The 20,715-nt window shown below is 45.1% G+C and overlaps 2 protein-coding genes across 2 annotated transcripts in view; one reads left to right on the top strand and one right to left on the bottom strand.

Moving 5' to 3' along the window:
* Positions 1–260: 260 nt before the first annotated feature.
* PIGH (phosphatidylinositol glycan anchor biosynthesis class H) lies at positions 261–6,394 on the bottom strand. The gene is made up of 4 exons (XM_086749167.1): positions 6,214–6,394; positions 3,977–4,186; positions 3,235–3,318; positions 261–900 (listed from the first exon to the last, which is right to left on the bottom strand). Exons 1-4 carry the CDS (start codon positions 6,388–6,390, stop codon positions 799–801), a joined length of 573 nt encoding a protein of 190 aa, XP_086605293.1. The 5' UTR covers positions 6,391–6,394; the 3' UTR covers positions 261–798.
* A 2,460-nt stretch (positions 6,395–8,854) lies between these two features.
* Positions 8,855–20,715, top strand: part of ARG2 (arginase 2) — an 18,436-nt gene continuing 6,575 nt past the window's right edge. Inside the window, exons 1-4 of the mRNA XM_086749545.1 lie at positions 8,855–8,989; positions 9,105–9,177; positions 17,704–17,881; positions 18,540–18,699. Coding sequence (XP_086605671.1) covers positions 8,873–8,989; positions 9,105–9,177; positions 17,704–17,881; positions 18,540–18,699 — 528 coding nt within the window. The 5' untranslated portion in view covers positions 8,855–8,872. The remainder of the gene's footprint in view (positions 8,990–9,104; positions 9,178–17,703; positions 17,882–18,539; positions 18,700–20,715) is intronic.

Below are 20,715 nucleotides of genomic sequence, written 5' to 3'. Positions count from 1 at the left end.
TTTTTGTGTGTTTGAGTTTTGCCAGGATCAACTTATTCATCCATGCAGGCTTCCTAGCATTTTTGCTTGGCTTCCGGCTCATTGGGATGGACTGTTCTTGAGCTTGGAGGAGGTGATCCTTGAGTATCACTCAGCTTTCTTGGACCCCTCTTCTTCCCTCTAGGGTCCCATCCCATGGGACTCTTTCAAGCAGACCCCTGAGGAGGCCAAGGTCTGTTCTCCTATGTTTTTTTCATTAAAGATAACTGAATGCAACAGTATCTTTTTGTTTTCCTTTATTTTCTTTCTGAAATTCTCCTGTGGATTAGACAGTTACCATCCCAGCCCACCCATCAGCTTTGGTATTTAGAACAGTATATGCTTTTTTCAAACAAAGGCTTAAATAGAAACAAAAAAGTGCACATTTTTGGCAGTACAGCCAAGGTTACGTTGTGAGTTTATCAGAATTTTCAGATCCACAGGAGTAAATGTTTGATGCAAGTTCTTGCCTCCCTTTGCTTGATTTCCCCATAATTCTTTTCTGGAAAGGCAAGGAAAAAACCTTTTCTGACTCTGAAAAGTTCTGCTCACCTGTCTTCACAGCAGAGGATTTCAAGGTTCCCTTGTGTGCTTGAGCTGACATTTCCTGTTACAAATCTGTGAGTCTGTGCAGGCCTTTAGCCCTAACATCACTGTACCGCTATACCACTTCCTACTCATTTGATTTAAAAAAGCCATGGGTTAGTTTTTCTTGCTTTTCCATGTGTCTCTCCAAGTCCTGCTGCAAGTTTTGTGCCTTGATTTTTATCTTTTTTTTTACTATTTTATACCACTTGATTGTGGAGCTGTCTTCCTCTGCTCCAAGATTTCTTGACAACTTTTGTACACTTCTATCAAGCAGTCCAGACATGGCTTGGAGCTCTAGAATTCAATTCAAACAACAGAGAATGAGGCTCTGAAAAGGCTATAAAAGAGCTGGAAAGCTTTAACTTCCCACTAGTGAGATCTGTCAGGCAGAGAAAGGAACGTGAAGACAGTTGACACAAAAATGACTATCAGAAGCAGACATGTAGAAGGAATGAAACAGCAAGATATCTGCAGTTGATTAGCTTTCTTACATGAAGTCAATGGAGAATAGACTTCCCTTTTCCCTTAAAACTCCAGGAGGTGTTTTACATAAGCTGGTGATATAGGAATGCAAAGCCATTCCATAAGCCATACCTGCTCTGTGATGAAAAATGCCAGTCTCTAAAGCTGTCAGGTCAAAACATGCAGCGCCATTCTGCAGTTAGCCTGAGTCCATCACCAAATCAGAAATCCTCCCCTTTATCTGCTCACAGTGCACAGTGATAGCATGGAAGAAAATCTACACCTTCCAACCTATTAACCTATCTGTTAGGCCATACTCCCTCTAGAGACCTACCAAACAGCAGATTTCCATACACTAATCCACCATCCTAGATGACCTCCACCCTGAAAAATCTACCTTCAGGACAGGGAATTTAGATACCTGGCTCTTGGCCTCAACTAGCACTGTCGACAAAAGGACAACAGAAGGTTAACTGAAAACATCAATTCATGTCACACAAACAGTGAACAGTGGTCAAAGTATAATGACTTTCCATCACTTCTAACCTGGACCAGATTAAAAACAGCAAGGAGGTGAAAGTTTCCCAGTCCTGCAGTCTCTATGGTCCCATGACTTCTGAGCTCCCAAAACCGCATTACTGTGTAAAGTCCATCAAATGCCTCTCCTTGCAAGTTTTGCTTAACAGAACAATAGGTCAATGCAGCGCAGAAGTGCTCCTGGGCTCAGTGACACGGTAAATTGTGTTTTTGAAGGCTGACATAACTTAGAGGAATCCAATGAAGGAGATGCAATAAAGTTACTAATTACTGCTCCTTCAAAACTAAGTAACATACTAACTTGCACGTTAAAGTGAGAATTACTGACAGGTAATGAATTGCACACTGACACAGCTCTTTCTGTACCTCCTTTGCTGGTGGAGTCAACTCTACCAATACTGAGATACTTCCATGGAAATAACACTGTTCAGAGTTGACCTGAGAAAAAAAAAAACAAACTATACAAATCATAGAATCATAGATGGTTTGGGTTGGAAGGGACCTTTAAAGGTCTTCTAGTCCAACCCCCCTGCAAGGAGCAGGGACATCTCCAACCAGATCAGGTTGCTCAGAGCCTCATCCAACCTGGCCTGGAATGTTTCCAGGGATGGGGCATCCACTACCTTGCAACTTCTTTGCAATGCCATGCAGCTTCTCTGAAGCTGGAAAGGAGCATGTATAACAAAAATCAGGTTCCTGAGTGGAACTGGAATTTAGTAGTTGTTGACTTCCAGCAAATCCATTTTCCTCCCTTGACTGTGTGTGAAGTATGTCATTTATATTATTGTTAGTAACTGTCTTTACAATTGTGGGACTGAGTTAGCAGCAAGTATCAATGGAATAGTCTATTTATACCTGCAAGTATTTAGTTGAAGACTAACTGTATCCAGTCGTAAGCTGGATATGGACTACAAATTGATAGTCACCAGCAGCAGGTGGTGGTGGAGGGCTTACAAAGGACAGTGCGGGCTATAAGCACCACCACTCTAAGATGTGAGGTACCTCTGTACTGCTTACCACCACTCAACTATCAGGGCATTGTTGTGTTAGGCATGTAAAGAAAGGCAGAAATAAAATAAAATCCATCCCCTAAATGGGATTATGAGCAGGCTAGCAATAGAAGACAAGAAAGCAAGCAAGTTATTATACATCAAGCAAACGACTCACAGCTAGTACTGTGATCTTTGTCAATGGATGAGACAGGGGAAGTCATCCTAATGCCGGGGGGGTGGGTTTATGAGCACTTTTCGCACACAGAGGTGAGAGAAAAATCAACTGCAGCACAGTGCTACAGTTACGATGGTTAATACCGAGCATGAGACTACACAGAAAGCTGGATGAGCCCTCAGTACCCTACATGAACCAAAGACAGTTCAGGCAAACTCCTGGTGAAGTTCAGATTTACACAGCTCCTTGCTCTTTGAATGGAGGACAAATGAAAACAAACATCCCCGGTACATAGTTCTGTGAGACTTCCAATACCACCCGTTCCACAATGCTACAAGACCCAAACTGAAGGCCCAGTCAGAGAAAGGCTACCCGCAGTGGAATAAAGGATACACTTAGACAACCGGTACACACACACACAGACCACAGATCTGAACTTCTCCACCATTCCATCAAACTCACCTGAAAGAGTGGCACAACCTCAAATACTCCCTGAGGATCCCCAGGGTCCTGGAGGAGGATGCACAGGTAGTAGATAACTTTTTGCTACAACACGAACAGACAAAACCATTGGAGTTAGAAAATACTACCAAAGTGCCTGTAGTTATCACAGAAAGAGGATCTGTTTCAACTCAATGGGCTGAAGGGCAATCACCCCAGACCACAGTCAAGTCTACAAATTCATATCTACAGCTTTCCTCCCTTCACACAACTAAAAAAAAATAATTTTACCTGTGGTTTTTTTTTTTTCTATTAAATTTTTAACCTCCAAAGAACACACACATGCTGGAAGGGTAAGGACTGCTTTTCCACAGGAGCTTTGCAGAAAACCCCAGAAACAGGGAAAATAATCTTGTGTTGTCTTATCTTCTTATCTCAGTCTTGACTGCTTACAGAGTTTGGCATCAGCATTTTTAAGAACACTACAACACAAAGAACTAAAACCGCTAGCTCAGTGTCAGTGGTATTATCTAAGGGATGGATTTGGCTTTTTGAGGTTATTTGTTTGGCTTAAGATCGCCTTTAAAGGTGAGAGAACAGATAAGAAAATAGAGAAATCTGAAACAAAGCTCCTGGTGTCACTAAAGCTATGGATGGTGCTGTATTTAATTGCTCTGGTAAATCATGCTCATGAAAATACACTGGATGTGAGCGTGCCCACAGATACAAAAGAGGAAAGACAAGAAAGACTGTGTATGATTACCATATGGATGGCTTCATTGATTACCACATCCCTCACTTGACTCATCTCAATGAAGGTTGTGCTCTCTTTCCCTGAAGCATAGGATGAAGTCACCTGAATGCCGAGCGAGCCGATGACCAATAGGGATTCCTGGTCAATTTTCACAAAGTGCAGGTATACGATCAGGCCAATCAGCGTGATGAAGATAGCAGCAGAAAGCACCATACTATTCTGTAACACAAGCCAAGCAAAGACAGAGCTCTGGTCTTACAATTAATTGAACACGCCTTTAGACAAAGTAATATTGCACAGTAAATTTTAACATTAAAGCTACAGTTACGAGGCAATTTTACTTAGATGGAGTCCTTTTACTCATCTGACTGGCTGATACATGTATAATGAGGTTTAAATCAGTCTTCACAGTATGGTCTGAAAGAACTGGGAACTGAAACTGAAAACTGCAAGAAAATTCTATTCCCTTGTAAAGTGCAGAAACCTCAGACAAAACCAGCTAGTTATGTCAATGACAGCGTATTATACAAATGTCTATAGAGATGATGTACCTTACAAAGAAGTGTTGTGAAATGCTTACTAGAACTGTGGGTGGAGTCTCAGAGGGGAAGAAAAATCTTTTAGGAAAAAACACTGGCCTAGTAGTTTTCTTCTTATGAACTGCAAGTCTAAACTTGTTCAAACTTCCTACCTTAAATACTAATCTAGAGAAGATTTGCTTTGTCCTGTGCTTTGTCTGCTTTGTCCTGTCTGCTTTTTGCATGTTGCAATCTTGGGATAAGATAATCTTGTTATATAAAATAATATATAATTGATTAAACTATAGGCAACAGTATGTCATCTCACGACCTGGTAGTAATTCTAAAGGTCTGCAACCTACAGCCTATTTCTGGGACACATTTTAGAAAGCTGCAGGCTGGATGCCCATGAATCAAAGTTATAACCGACACTTCCTAAAGGACCAGAACGGCATGGCCTGAACACTCAAACTGGGCCTGTACCACGACAAGAGGTAAAGAAGCTGTGGCCCCATTCAAACACAAAGGATACACGGCTTCTCTGGAAGTTTGTTATCACGGAAGAAAAAACAGTCATGAATTACAGAAATCCACACAGAGAGAGACTTTCAGATCTGGTTTCCTGGCAGAAAGGAAGGACTGCCGTCACTTGTGTATGAGCTGCATGAGCACGTGTAAAACCAAGCAGCAAGGCAGCAGCTGGTAACCGCTGGATGGGGTGTATGCTTTTGTAAGAAATAAAACTCAAACACAGCTTCCCTTCCAGCTAAAGGAAAATGAGCCAGCTTTTCAAATCAGAAACCTGCCAACTGACTCACATCGCAATCTGTCTTCATTCCTTGGGAAAGATTATTGAAAAAATTGAAGTGCCATTGTCACAGCATTGGCCACTGTGACCAGCTTTTTTTTTAACTTTAATCTGGAAATAACTGGTCTGGGTCTAGAAGATGGTCCTTCCCTGCAAGTACGGGTCAAAGATCCGATATTTAAACTAATACTTTGGGATTTATCAGCGGCTTTTGAAATCTGTACTCCCAAGGTGCTACTGCCTTGGCTGTGAAACATGAGCAAGTAGAGGACATTCACAGTGCAGTGCTCTCCAATCCATCTGGGGCTTAGGAGTCAACCTTCTTCAATACTTTTTTTTTTTTTCCCAGATTCCCGCAACTCATCTCTCTAGGTAAACATCTGTAAGTTGGATGCACAGATACATGCTAGGCATCACTCAACACCCATACGCACATCTACCCTACCTGGCACGAGGCTACAAACCAACGGAGGCATACGAGAAGCCACCAAGAGCACCTGGGCCGCAGCCTGTGAGCCCTCACATGCCGGCTAGCACGACTCTATTCTTTTCACCACATACTCATCTCAATCTACTGCCTCAGTGTTCCCGGAGCATGCAGGTGGCCCAGGGTACACGGAGATCGCCTTTCCACCGGCTCTGGCCACCTTGTTTGGTTGGCGTTGCCCATGTCCTAGGAGCAGCTCGGCAAAGGCTGGGTGGCTCCTTCCAGGCCGGCGGGCTTTGGGGACACACGCTGCCACCGAGCCTCTCAGACGCCAACCGCAGCCCCCGATTACGCCCTGCTATTTCGGAGGGAGACGGGCTGAGGGGCGCAGCCGGCTCAGGGCAGGGCCCCCGGGCGTTTGAGCCGCGGAGAGGTGTGAGGGGCGGCAGGGAGGAGCGGGGCCGGCGCGCCGCGGCCCGGGGGTGGCGGGTACCTGGCTGAGCACGAAGAGCCCGTAGGCCGCCAGCCAGACGGCGGAGGTGGCGGCGCTGAGGGAGCGGAGCTGCAGGCGGGGGCAGCGCACCGCCACCTCCCGGCAGGAGGCGCTGTGCTGGCGGCGCCGCAGCGCGATGGGTGCCCCCGAGGCCGAGCGGTACGGCCGCTCCTCCATGCCGCCCCGCCGGAACCACCGAGAAGCAGTCTAGAGCGGCTCGCCCGTCTCGATGGTACGGCGCAGCCGCACGCTTCCGGCGCTCCGCACGCCGCGGGGAGGGGTGAGTGGTGCGGCCCGCTGTTCCGTGCGTGGGCGTCTCGTGCTGCCGGCGCGAGGCGCGAAGCCGCGAGTGGCGACCGAGGCCGCTCCCGCCGAGCCCGGCAGTGCGGGGTCAGCGCGGCCGTGGCGAAGGGCCCTGGGCTGAGGCTCTCCAGGCCTGGCTCTCCCCTGCCAAATGGCGGCCGGCCGGCAGCCTCCCGTGCCCTGAGCCTGGTGCAGCCGCGGGCGTCAGCCCCGCCGCACCCCGGCCCCCGCCCTGTTCCGGGAGTGGGGTGCCTGGGTTGTCTGGCTTGGCTGAACCTCTCCAGGCGTCTTTCCTTCATCCCCATCGACATCGGGAGCTTCTGTGTTTTGCAAGTGCTGGGAATTCACTGCTTGCTTCCTCTGGTTTTTAATAACAGTTTTAAACGACACAGGTTTTAGTGTTCTTCTGTATGTCTCTTGCCACGATGAAGAGAGACAGGGTTTTTTTCCCTGTTTGCCTTTACCAATTCCTCCTACATAAATGTATCTTTTTCTCAGTACCATCCTTCACAAGAAGCTCTTTTGGGTTTTTTTTTCCAGTATTTTTTTTCCGAAGTTTAAAGCGGTGTTTTCTGGTTCATTGCCATGTAAGTACCTAATAAATTGCAGACTTGGCTTCGTGTATTGAGACTTAATGGGTCATTGTGTTGTGTTCTCTTTAATACTTTTCAACTATTACTTTGTATGACTTGCCCAGCAGTGACATAAAGATACAGCTCTGTAATTTCCAAAGCGTCATCCGAACTCTTTTGATTTGTTTCCCCCCTGAGGCCTCAAGTGTGCCTGTTAGCTTTCATTACCATCTTTCTGTGAGCAATTTCCTTCATTCATGATATCTTCAGAGCTCTTGTGTGGGTGCTATGTATCATCTTGTTAACTTGTTTTTGTAAGGATGGCAAAGGAATCTTTAAAGGATGTGAAAAACCAAGGGGTTGTTGAAGAATCACTACCGAGATCTTTGCTCAGGCTGAAGGAGTGGGTGATGGCTGGCACCAGTGGAAGACCCCTGCAGTATGTCCAGCATCTCGCCGTGACACAAGAGCCAAGGCGAGGGATGGGCTGGAGCTCTGAAGAGAAGGGGTGAGCCAGCCTAGAGAGGAAAAATAATGGCACGCAATGGAACTGCAGAAATGGAGGAGAAAATGTTGAAGTTATAAGATTGGGTGAAAGTGGAAAAAAATGATAAATTGAAACCAGAGTTCAGGTTTTTTTTTTTAAAGGGAAGACATGTTTGAAATTACAGGTGAGAAGGACCGACATAAATAAATAGGAGCTCTGTCTGGTATGACAGCCTAGGAGATGAAAACAAGAAGAAGGGGAGAGAAAAATTGGGAGTAGAAGGAAAAGCAATGTGAGGAGAGAGAAGGTCAGTGACAGGAGGGAAAAGAAGTGTGAGCTCCTGGAGGAGCAGTAGTGGTAATTCACATTAACAGAAAGACATGGGAAGTGGCTGAAATGCAGAGGCGAGGACTTGGAAATCCTAAGAGGAAAAAGCAAAAGGATGCCTGGATTTTTTTTTTTCCGTGCCACTGGCAAGTCTCAGTTTAACCATGTTTGCTCCCTGTCATCTCTCTTCTCATGAGTGCTGCCAGATTTTCTTTCAAACATGTACGTAAGGTTGCACATTTGAGAGCAGGAGTTACGTTGCCTTGCCAGAGAAGGGAAAAATGGGGACATTTACTAGTTCTTAAATAATTTCTTAATCTGTAATGCTTCAAATGCGCTGTGAATAGGAGCAGTGAGAGCTTTCAGAACTTGTGAATCATCTCGGGGAGGGGGGAGGTATCCTGAGCCCTCTCCCAGCCGGCTGTGCGCCCTGCGCGGCTGCCCCCAGCCCCGCGCCGGGCCGATGCTTCATGTCCGCCCTCCCGGCAGGGCGAGGGGAGCCGGTGCGGCACCTGCCCCAGGGGACGGGATGGGGGAAGCCGTGAAGGGCAGCCCGCCGCTCCGGTGGGGCCAGCAGCCCTGCCCGCCGGCGAGGTGAGGCGAGCCAGGGTCCTCGGGGGGAGGTGGCGGCTGAGAGTGGAAAAACCCCGGCGAGGAGAGGGAGGCGGTAGCCCGGGCGCTGCGGGAGGAGAGGGAGGGGAGCCCCGGGGGCGGGGCGGGGCGTTGGCAGTTGCGGAGGAGCCGTTGGCCGCTCCGCCCCCCTCCCCGGGCCGTCGCGCGCTGAGCCGCGTGCGCCGCGGGAGGGGAGGAAGAGGAGGAGGAGGCGGGACACACCTCCGGGCGCGCGCGCTGCCGTTGGCCGGGCGGCGCGGGGGTGTGAGGGTGGGGGGCGGGGCTCCGGCGCGCGCGGGGCTGGAGCTGGTTAAAAGGAGCGGGGCGGCGCCGGCCGGTATCGTTCGGCGGCTCCGTCATGGCCTTGCGCAGTGGCTTCGCCCGGCTCCTTCGCAAGCAGGCGGGCGCGGGGCTGCAGCTGCCCAAGCAGGCGCACTCGGTAGCGCTGGTGGGAGCCCCCCTCTCCAAGGGACAGGTAAGCATCGGGGGGGAGGAGAGGGGCTGCGGCTGCTCCCCTCCTCTCGGCGGGGCTCGCGTCCCCGGCTGCAGGCAGCGCTGGCTAACGCGTCCTCTTTCTCTTTGTCTCGCAGAAACGGCGGGGAGTGGATCACGGCCCCGCTACCCTCCGCGCCGCGGGGCTGGTGGAGCGGCTGGCCGGGCTCGGTGAGGCACGACGCGGCGTCGAGGGGCTTCGCTGCCGGGGCCGTGGAGGGGGGGGTGGAGGGTGCGGAGAGGACTGCGGGGCTGCCCCCGTTTTCCCCCTCCCCTGGCAGGGCATCCCTTCTGCGGAGGGTGACTCAGCCGCTCGCCGTGATCTCGGGGAGGTGGGGTAGAACCGGTTCCTCCTAGTGAATCGCGAAACCCCCAAAGCCCCTGAGCCGCCGGTGCCCGGGGGAGGGCGGTGCCTGCCGCGGTTCTGCGGTGTGGGGAAGGAGCGGCTGGCCGCATACCGGCTCCTGCGTGCCGCTCCGCTCCGCCGTGCCCGGAACACCCGAAGGAGCCACGGCCACACCGGGGGCCTCGTGGGGCTCCCCGAACAAAGAGGGGCTGGGCCTGCCGGCTCACCGGCCGCCACCATCTCCGGCTCCACCGAAACTGCAGGGTGTACCCTGCGTTGGCGCGCTGAGCGCTTTATCGGCGTGTGGAGCGCGGGCTGTTCCCGTGCTGACCGAAGAAAAACTGGAGAAACGCGAGGCCATTTAAAACACCGTGTACACTCGGTGTATCCAGTCAAGTAACACCCTCGACCGTGTTCCTCGATTTCTCACATCGTACCTTTTCTTTTTCCATATTCATTATCAGCTACTTAGCTTGGTCCTGAAATACTTGTATTTTTTCAAGTGATGGAATTCAGAACTTTCTGGAGAAATCCTCAGATCTGTGTAGGAGGTCTTGTCTGAACTTTTGCTTTGAAAGCATTTGCAAATAGTACTTGTGTGAATGGAAAGTTTCTGGTCTTTTAACTGTTATTAGTGTTATTAACTGCTGTTATTTAAGGAAATCCATGTACTGATTTATGTTTCAACTTCTCACATCTACTGCTTCTGCAGGCTGAGAACTGCAGAAAACTGTATCACAAGTATTAGAAACAAGACTTGACGGATAGAAACTTGTAAAGCTGAACTCTGTCTTGGGGAAACTTTAATCTCAAAAGCACTAGGGGAAAAACTGTATGATGAGGGTGGATTGAGGGAACAGACCACAGAAAGAACTGATACTTGCTCTATATGTGATTAGTGCTAGTGGAATTTAGATGCGTGCAGAGCAAAGATAATTGTCCAATAACCCTCTAGTGAATTTATTCAGAACTATACAACCTCTTTAATACAGAAGGTATTGTTCTGTGCAGCCCTGTAGGCTTATCCTGTATATTTTGTGATTCACAAGCTGAAAAGTCCCAGTTCAACCGACTGAATAGGTGTTCTTTTCCTGTTTTGTCTTGTGCAGAGTTGAGATGTATGCTATCCTTGGCAATATTTGAGTTCTAGTGAGATGATCTATAACCTCTACAAATGTAGAAAAGAGTGTCTAAAAGAGGTCTTGTATACTGGAATAAAAGCAGCTCTGGATGTCACTGAGCTTAGAGTTTATTTTAAACTAACAAGCTACCAGGTTTGAAAGGACGGTGTGTTATTCCAAGCAAGACTCTAGGCAGCAGTTTATTTTTATATTGACAACAGAATTCTATACTGGAAACACTTTCTCTTTCAAGTTCTCTTTCAAGTAGTTCAGATCTAACACTTCCATTTTGTAAGAGTTCTTTTGGAAAAAAGGCAAGCCATACCAACAGGGGTAGGTAGGGTTTTTTGTTGTGTGGTTTTTTTTTTTTTTTTTTTTAAAGTAAATGTTTGATGTTTATTGCTGGTTAAATCTCTGTACCTCCTCATGAACGGGTTCAGATGGCATATGGATTGTAACGGGCTCTGCTGTGAGGGCCCATCCTGAAACAATGACAGTCACCAGCATACACAGAGGAGTTCTTTATCTTGTAAAGACAATCTGCTTGAGGGTAGGGTAGTAGATTGAGGAGGACACTTACCATGTAGCCTTTTGTATTGTGCACATCTGTTGTTCATGCAAACTTAACAAATGATTGGTTTTGTATGTGAGTTGTTTATTTTTCTTCCTTGGGCTGGCAGATAGCTTTGCTTCTGTACTGCTATAAGGTTGCCATCGCTTGGATTCCTTTGGTACACTGAGCTGACAGTAAGACTTTAGCTGCTTGCTTCTTTGTCTAACACTGAATTTTCCTCTCATAAGTTGAGGAAGGCAATAAAACAACAGTATTATTGTCATTATTATTTTGGATATTCTATTTACCTGTTATGTTACAAGAATTAATAATTTTCATGGGATTTTGTTGCTTGTTTTCCAGGCGCAGGTAAATAATACTGCAGCAGACCACGTTTGTCCTTCAAAAAGAAATAACACTTATCTAAGATAAAGGGCTTCTGTTCTCCTGTCTGTATTGGCTACTTCTGAAGCACTTGTGCCCATAGGGTGGGTGGACGGGGACGCGGGGGCAGGGCAGTGTTGGTTATTGTTGTTGCTGCGTGCCCCCATTTCCCACTGGAATGGGAGTGAGTGCTATAGATGTGATTTTCCTTGTCATTACAAAGTTGGAACCAGGCATGAGGCCAGCTGTGGGATGATGCATCCCAGTAGAAAAGTAAAAATGGATTCTGAGCAGTCTGAGGATGGGTAGGTGGGGGAAAGAGGCAGTGTTCCTGTAATGAAAACTCTCTATTAACAGTAACTCAAAAAAAAAAAAAAATTTGCTCTCACTTGTTTCAAGTGGAAGAGATTTCTGGTGATCAGATTCTCTGTTTGCCTGAAATTGTAAAGTTTGATTTATCCATTTTCCAGTTGTATATTTGAATTCAATTTGACCTGCATAAAATCAAGATGCTCTGAAGGTCTCCTCTCAAGTGTAGCATTCAGGTAGTAATGCACTGCATTTGCTTGTTTGTTTCTTTTAGTTGTATGTGTATGTACTTTGAAATATCAAGCAACCATGTGGCTCTGCATATGTCTGTATGCCTGACTGAATGACTTCTGTTGGTAGTGCTCAAGCCACACCAGAGAAAGTAAGAACACTAGACCTTTGTTTCTTCCTTTTTGAGCTGTTTTGGATTTTGTTTTCACTGGCTGCTATATTTGGGAGAGACTTTTATTGTTCCTTTCACCCTGTCCTAATTTCTGTTCTTCCATAGTCCTATTGCAGTGTTCTGAGCTGCTACTGCATTTTTAAATCCCTCCCTTGAAAGAGACTGTGCCTATACCTAGATGGTATGATGAATTCTTGCCTACCTAAAATGAAGACTGCCTATGAACAGCTTGTTTATGCTTAGGCTGAAATATGAGGAGGGAGCTCAGAGGCAGATGGTATTGTTCATCTGTACCAGACTGTCAGAGATTAATCTGAGCCAGTAACTTGACTTTTATCTCCTTGTTAGAAGCAGAGACAATGCTGTTACGTGTTGGTAGTAGCTTGAGGTGTACTTGGAAGGAGAGTTAATATAGCAGGAGTCCAGCTCCCAAGCCAAAAACAGCGGGTGTGCAAGTCTGTAGCAGGAATAATTTAAAATGTAACTGACTAAGCCCGTGGGGCTTTTTATTCACCTTAGTGATGTTTGTCTTTTGGTTTTACTCCTTCCCCTAAGGGGAACTAAAATATTAACACCTTAAAGAACTCTTCCATTTTGCCAAAGAAGTAAAAGTGCTATATGAAAAGAGACCCATAACTCCATGGCATGGGGAGGAGAGGGTACAAAGCTTGCAGGGCTGTGTATTGTTCTGGCAGTAAAGGGAAATAGGTGCAGTATATGGAGTCTCTTGGACTTTCAGTGGGAAGGAATGGAGAGGATAGGTGACAGATGCACTTGACCTAAGCTATAGAAGCTACAAAATATACAGTTCTTTGAAGTGAGAATTTCTTGGATCTCTCCTGGATTTAAACTAAAAGAGTATGGAGTTAGACTAGATATTAAGGGAAAAATTTTTTGCAGTGAGTGTGGTGGAACACTGGAACAGGTTACCCAGAGAGGTGGTGGATGCCCCATCCCTGGAAGCATTTAAGGCCAGGTTGAACGGGGCTCTGAGCAACCTGATCTGGTTGGAGATGTCCCTGCTCCTCGCAGGGGGGTTGGACTAGATGACCTTTGAAGGTCCCTTCCAACCCAAACCATTCTGTGATTCTATGATTTCCAGAACTGGAATAAATGACGTCTTTTTATTTATGCAGAGATAGACAGAGATACAGGAGACTCTCTTATTCTTGTTTACCTCTCAAATGTTGATTAGCTGTAATTGGTTAGCTTCAAAGACCAGTGGTTTGACAAAAGTCAAAGCACAGCCAAATGGACTGGTCATGGTTGGCATTTGCAGTGAGTCTTTGAAATTATGCTGGTCAGAATGCATCAAGTGCAGGTGCTGCTCCACTCTGTAAGGGAAGGCAGCCAGGAGCTGACTCTAAGCAGGCAGAAGGAGTCCTGCTGAGGCTTTGGAGGAGAGCTGTTTTGGGGAGGCCTCTGCTGAGGCTGTTTCCAGGTTGCTTCTTCACAGCAGATCTCATTGGCTAGCTTGCCCCTAGAAGTGGCTGGGTGTGCTCAGACAGCAGTTACAGTTTATCCTTCTCAGTGTGGTACCTTTTGATATTTGCATGATTGTAACTAGCCTTAGAAGTTACTAGAAAAATGCCAACAGTGAAAGTACATGGAGCCAGAGCATTCCTTGCAGTAGGTCAGTTCTGATTCTCTTCCCTTCCCCGTGCTGATGTAGGACACTATCTGCTTGGTTTTGCTTCAGAATAAAAAGCTTTGTGTCAGTAATTGATTTGATATATGTTTGTGTTTTCCTCTTCCATTTGGCTGGTGCATATTCCAGGTTGCGCATTATCTATGAAGTTGGCTTGAAAAGAAACTTTGTTAATTTAGGGTAAAGTTCACTTGGTGCTTTAATTGTAATTGTTCCTAATTTCAGTTTAGTTTAAATACATCTGAAAAATTAAGCTATGCAGATCAGGAAACTTGAATTGATTATTTCTTTCTAGTCTTTCAATCAAGGGAGATTAGATTCAAGGACCAAAGAACAGAGCTCTTGGCGGGGTTTTGTATTTCTTTAGCTTTATGGCGATGTTCTTCATCCTTTATTTTCATATTATTAAATTAGTTTTAATACATGACTTAGCTGAATTTCTGTACCCCTAAAATAATCTGAGTTGGAATAATTTCAGATCATATGCTGTTTTATTTTTTTACCATGAATGGTGTTGAAGGAGAGGAGTTACTAGGGAGGGGCACAAACGGAGATGACTAGAGGGAAAATTTAGGTAATGAGTTGGCTTTTAATGTGCTTTATGGTGCACAGAATCTGTTATTACTTTCTCATATGAAACTTTAATCCTGTTTCTCATTGTGGACTCATAAGACCAAGATATCTATGGCAGGTGTGTGCTTATGTGAATATGGTACAGAGGATCATTTTTTTTTTTTGCATGGAAGATGGAAATTCCCGTTGTAAAACCACCTGGTGAAAAGCAGAGAATGAGGCACTGAAGTCAAATACAAAAATAATCAGGTCTTTCGTCTGAATATGAGGTGAGCTGGTCTGATGTTAGTTTCTTGCAGCTGGTAAGAGGGAGGGAGAGAACTTCAGTAATCTCCGATACAGTCTGTTCTCCCTTCCTCCCAAGTGTTACCTGTCTGGGTTAACGAATACAATAAATATTTACTTCTGTAAGTCTAAAGCACAAGGTGCTTGTTGTTGAGGAGAGCTCTTTTGGTATCATGAAAAGTGGCTACTTGTGTTCTGCCATTGGGAACTGTTTCTGGGTTAAACTTATTTGAAGGGAATTAGAACTTGTGCAGGGTTTGGTGGAGTGGCAGACTGCATAGCTGCAGCCTTGTCTCTTCTCTGATGCAAGCCACAGTGCAAATGTTTCCCAACACCTGATACTGACGTTTTTGGAGACCTCATCAGGTCAAGCGCACTGGATTTCATAAGAGATTAAAGTTATAAATGGTTATCAAAGGCAGATGAGGTGGCTGCTTGCTTTGGGGTTGGAAAAATATTTCTTGGCTCATTTTATGCAAGGGACAACTTAAGACTACAGAATTGGGGTAGCAATTGGAATTGGGTTTGCTTGTTACTGTTGTATGAGCCGAAGCCTTTTAAATAGGTACAGATATAGAAACTTTGTCTTAAACCACACATTTTAAAATTCCAAAAGGCAAGGTGGAAATTACTGAGACATCAACTTGCCTTTTAGGAAGTGAAATTTTAGAGATGGCAGAAACCTATTGAGCCATCAAATGTCTGTACCTAATAGGAGATTTCTTCCAGCAGATGCATATTCAGTTTAAAGAGAATTAGACACTGTAATGAACTTGCAAGCAAGAAGGTTATGATTAAATTAGGCTGCTGAAGTCTGTCTCTTGTAGTGGGAACCTTGCTAGCCTAATTTCATAGTCATGTAAAACAAAAGAATGCACTTTGTATAGTTTTTACACATTCTGGAGGGTTAAAATTGTCTTAAAACAGGCTTCAGAATGCATTGGACATAATGAATTGAGTAATTTGTTTGCTGTTGTGCAACGTTTTGACAGTGTCTCTGAGAAAGGATTACGAAGTCCATACCATAAGCCAATGAGCTTATACTGGAAAGAAGGATGGGACCAGCTTGTAGCCCTATGGTTTGTTCACAGAAAGGAAAATATTAAGTTTGTCCTATGAACACTGTTCATAATACTCACTGCTTCCTGAAAAGCCTTTCTGTGTCTGTGGTGATTCACTAAATGGGCTGTAATCTGAGAAAACAGTTCACAAGTGATGCTTTCATGTAAGCAGTTTTATATAACCTATAGTATGAAGTCAGATCTAATAACCATGGGATTTAGATTCCTTTGAAAGTAGTTCAGAGGGTTTAGAAACCTGGGAGAGAAAAAGATTTAATTTTTCCATTAATTTAGATTTTTTTTTTTACCACTAGTTCAAAAATATCCAGTGTAAACAAGCAGTATCAGCAGATCATTTCTCTCTCACATTCCATATGCTTTTGTTCCAATTCCTGTGAGCTGCCTAGGACAGCTGTCATAATTGTTACAGTAGCATGCCATGCTGGTTTGTCAGAGTCTTGCTTACTGGAGATCTGGTCTCTGCAGATAATGTGTCTTCTCACAGAGTTGCTGAGACTACATTTATTTAATCCTTTGTCAACTAGCTGTGCTCAGCAGATAGGTCCTCTCCTAGCGAATACCCTGATGTGTCCATCTATGTCCCTGCTATAAAAAGTATGCTTTTCCCAGCCACCCAGTTCTCACAAATGACTCAATTATTTTCCTTCATTCTTTTCACTGATCAAAAACTCCTTTTGAAATTATAATCAAATCATGGTTTTTCTCAATACTGTTCTTATATTATTTCCTCCAAGCAAATTCACAGAGCCTGTTTCTTAGACATCAGACTAACAGCTAGTGGAAATTAAGCAGCAAACCCAGAGCCTCAAGTGGGCTGTTTCTTCATGTTGATTTACTTAATTTTCCAAGTTGCCCTGTTAGGCATAGAATGGCTAATGGCAAAATGTCAAGCTGTAGCCTAGATGCTTTGAACTGCAAACAGACCAGTGATTCTGAGGGACAAGTGGGATGGGCATAACTAGTATTCAGGCTGGTCTTGACTTACTAAGCTACTATTGGTGTAGCTGTAAATACACTGGGCCTTTACAGTCCTCATCAGTGCCTGCAGCAACAGGCCTATCTGAAACTGAGAGGCTCTGGCCTGTGAAATACTGCTAGAAATTTTTGAATCTAAATGACTGTTAAGAAAGCACATGGTATCAGACAGCAGAGCTTCAAACGATAAGCTCTATAATGGGTATGAAAGAATTAAACTTTAAATACAGTCAGTTAATAAATATGCTCCCAGTTGGGTGAAAGAGGGGAAACAACGCTTGAAAAATGTTTCCTTGTTTGCTCATCTGTTAAGGATTAGGAAGCTTACTCCTTTTCAGGGGTAAGTCGACAGAAATACATGTTAGGAAAGGCTGAATCTTAGACCCAGTATGTTGTCAGGCTTCCACAGTCAATTAAGTTGTAACTGGCAATGACAGGACCTCAAAGAAAGTCAGGATAAAAGCTCCAGAATTAAAATGCCTTCTAGAATATCTTGCTTTGAGAAAATGCCTTCTAGAAAATCTTGCTTTGTTCTCTTACAAAGCACTAGTGCATCCTTCATGGAGTTGCCTGGAAGTACTGTAAGAAAATTTCTGTTATTGGTAACTTGGCACTTTTCTGCTTGGATTCTTGTGGGATTTGAAAATGGAAAATAACTGTTAGGGCTCAGGTATAGTTAGTGAAATGTGTAGTCCTAGGCATCCTTGAGCAACTGAGCTCATATAAGGCTGTGTACAGTCAGTCTTACTGGGATGGAAGACAGCAATGCAAACTGTAATTTTTAATGTTAAAATTGCCAAGAAATAAAAAAAAACCCAAACTGTTTTTCTAGGTAATTTTGAGTGTTGTATCTCAATACTAAATTAAAGTGATAATACTACCTTAAGCTTTCTAATCTGTGACATTCCCTTCCCATTGTTCCTTTTGTACTTGGCCAACTGATTTTCTGAGGGGACCATATTTTGAACATTTCTCTGCGCACTTAAGCAACTTGTTCCTTTTGCTGCTGTGTTTCCAGGATGCCAAGTGTACGACTTTGGAGATTTGAATTTCACTCAAGTTCCCAATGATGAACTGTACAACAACCTGATTTTATATCCACGGTCAGTGGGTTTAGCCAGCCAGGTGTTGGCGGATGCTGTAAGCAGAGCAGTAGCTGCTGGACACAGCTGTGTGACTATAGGAGGTGATCACAGGTGAGCTGAACTAGCACTTAGTGGTGCAGGCTGATGCTTGGAGTATAAGAATTTAATTAAAAAATAAGGGGGTGGTAGTAACTGTAGTTTCCTTATTAATTACTGAATGTTTAGTGAATGAATGTGTCTCTTTTGCCTCTCAGCTCTTAAAATGGGTTTGTAATGCCTGCACACAGACCACTTTGTAATAATCTTAGAATGTTTGAATATCTTTCTCCTCTTTTTCACTAACCTTTGGTCTGAGAACTGGTTGAAGAAGGTAGGGCATGTAAGAATCAATTGTGGGGGAAAGTGTCATGACTGGAATAAAAAAATGAGTGAATAGCAGAATTGATGAGTTGAGCACACTAGACTTTCTAAGAGATCATTTGGAGCTAGAACAGGTAAAGATTAGAGTGTGGAAAGAGTGACAGTGGAGAGAGAAAAGAGCTTTCTCATCTGTCAGTACCAGTATAGTCCTGTAGAGTTATTTGGAGTCCCCTGGAATCATGATGGTGGCATGCCATGCAGTTTGTATGGGATGCACTCTTTATTGTCACAGATGTCAGATGTGTTGAAACATGAGAATGTTGCTGATTGAAGCTGCAGACTTCCCATTGTAATTGTAGTTGTTCTGAAGGAGAAATGGTGACTAAAGACTTTGCTATTGTACTTTCAGCTTGGCACTTGGTTCTGTCAGTGGCCACGCACGGCAGTGCCCGCGCCTTGGTGTGATCTGGGTGGATGCGCATGCTGATATCAACACGCCTCTTACAACTCAGTCTGGAAACCTCCATGGACAGCCTCTCTCATTTCTCTTGAGAGAGCTTCAAGATAAAGTAAGTATCTTGCTTGTACAGTTAGCCTACATTGACATCTTTAGAGCATTTTACTTTTTGGTGTGAGGTGCTTTCTTATCTGCTGCAGATGTTTTTATCTGAGTACAAGCAAAAATACGTATTTGTGTGTGTATACAAGCACGTATATACAAATGCACACACACACGTAAATATAGATATACATACACACACACTTAGAAGCAAGAATGACAAAGAGCTTTTCTTCATGTTAGCACCCTCGGGGGTGTACAGTAAGCAAGCGTGCACACAAGCTGTATGTAGCAGCTGACCATGGTGCCATTCCTGCGTAAGGAGTGGAGTTGGTGCTGAGGCTGGGCGAGGGCAGCAATTCTACTAACTGAGCAAAAGAGGGAACCTCCCCTGAGCTGAGACTGAGTGAGCTGTGCTGAGCTCACTTCCAGTCACACCTGGTTCCTGCAGACCTTGCAGGCTGCTTCTTTGGCTCTTCTGTGTTTTGCCAGCCTTGTGGGCTGAGAAGGGCTGTTCCTGCATGATCTGTCCTAACTGGCTGCTCTGGTGTTGGCTCCACTGGCAAATACTACAAATCAGAACAGCTGTACCTGCTTACAGCATGCTTCTAAAGAGGTAGTCTTTGTCTTGGGAAGAGGTCAAATTACCCAAAAAAGCTGTTTACTGGGGCACATGGAATGTGCATGGCCAGTTTTTGCAACTGTTGAGATGCTAAACCATAGGTTGACATAAGACCTACATAGCCTTTTCGGCTTAGCTGTGGACTGTATTTCCCTATACAGGTACCTGTAGCATCCATTGGAGACACTACAGTGGCAGCCTGTGCATTGTTAATAGCTGGGGCCTTTGCAGTAGGAACTTATATATAACAATCTGCTTCTGCTGAAGCTTAGGCTGGAGAGTAGGAGCAGGATCAGCAACTACAGGTTGAGAAAACCTGACTCATTTTATTCTGGCACTTTGCACTGCTAGTCATTTCTCTTAAATTTCTCTCTTCTCTCTGATAAATTCTGGAGGTTCTGTGTTGATGGAAGTACGCCTCTTCCAAGTAAGATCAAGCATGCTTAACATCTTCATGGCTAGTCACGACACCACTGTGTTAATACCTGTTTGGCCTAGCAAGATTGCTGTCATCTGGTAAAGCTCTTATGCTTTTCTCCTGCAAATTCTTCTGAATGAATTCCATCCACAAGTAAATAGTCATTTGGGCTTTTGAACAGAATCATAGAATAGAATCATAGAATGGTTTGGGTTAGAAGGAACCATCAAAGGTCATCTAGTCCAACCCCCCTGCAAAGACCAGGGACATCTTCAGCTAGCTCAGGTTGCTCAGAGCCTCATCCAGCCTGGCCTTGAATGCTTCCAGGGATGGGGCTTCCACCACCTCTCTGAGCAACCTGTTCCAGTGTTGTACAACTCTCATTGTAAATCTTTTTTCCTTATATCCAGTCTGAATCTACCCTCTTTTAGTTCAAAACCATTACCCCTTGTCCTATCACAACAGGCCCTACTGAAGATTCTCTCCCAGTCTTTCCTGTAGGCCCCCTTTAGGTACTGGAAGGCTGCCATCAAGTCTCCCTGGAGCCTCCTCCAGGCTGAACAGCCCGAGCTCTCTCAGCCTGTGCTCACAGGAGAGGTGCTCCAGCCCGCTGATCATCTTTGTGGCCCTGCTCTGGACTTGCTCCAACAGGTTCATGTCCTTCTTGTGTTGGGAGCCCCAGAGCTGGATGCAGTACTCCAGGTAGGGTCTCAAGAGATTATACATACTTTTCTCTTTCTGGTAATTCTTGTACGGTCTCTGCCAACGTGCTAGAATTCCCAAAGAAATGCAAAATTAATGTGGCTTCTTGAAATACCCCCAGGACGTGAGATAGTTAAAATAAAAGGTTACTGTATTTCGAGTTTCTTGCTCATAAGTTAAAGGGGGTGATTTTTTTTTTTTGGCAACTACACCCACTTCTGCAGGATATGGGAAGAGCAGGAGAAAATTTTGAGACTTCTGGAGCTCATCTTAAGTGAACAGTT

The sequence above is a fragment of the Chlamydotis macqueenii genome, chromosome 5, assembly GCF_036417535.1.
Source record: "Chlamydotis macqueenii isolate bChlMac1 chromosome 5, bChlMac1.mat, whole genome shotgun sequence".
NCBI lineage: Eukaryota > Metazoa > Chordata > Aves > Otidiformes > Otididae > Chlamydotis > Chlamydotis macqueenii.
This window is presented reverse-complemented; position numbering and strand designations above follow the sequence as displayed.

What these genes read in the sequence shown, in the direction of transcription:
- PIGH (XM_086749167.1), bottom strand. Translation starts at nt 6,390, where the DNA reads ATGGAGGAGCGGCCGTACCGCTCGGCCTCGGGGGCACCCATCGCGCTG. An exon ending in TCAATGAAGCCATCCATATG is followed by an intron (nt 3,319 to 3,976) that starts GTAATCATACAC and finishes TTCGTGTTGTAG; the next exon opens with CAAAAAGTTATCTACTACCT. An exon ending in AGGTTGTGCCACTCTTTCAG is followed by an intron (nt 901 to 3,234) that starts GTGAGTTTGATG and finishes ATTGAATTCTAG; the next exon opens with AGCTCCAAGCCATGTCTGGA.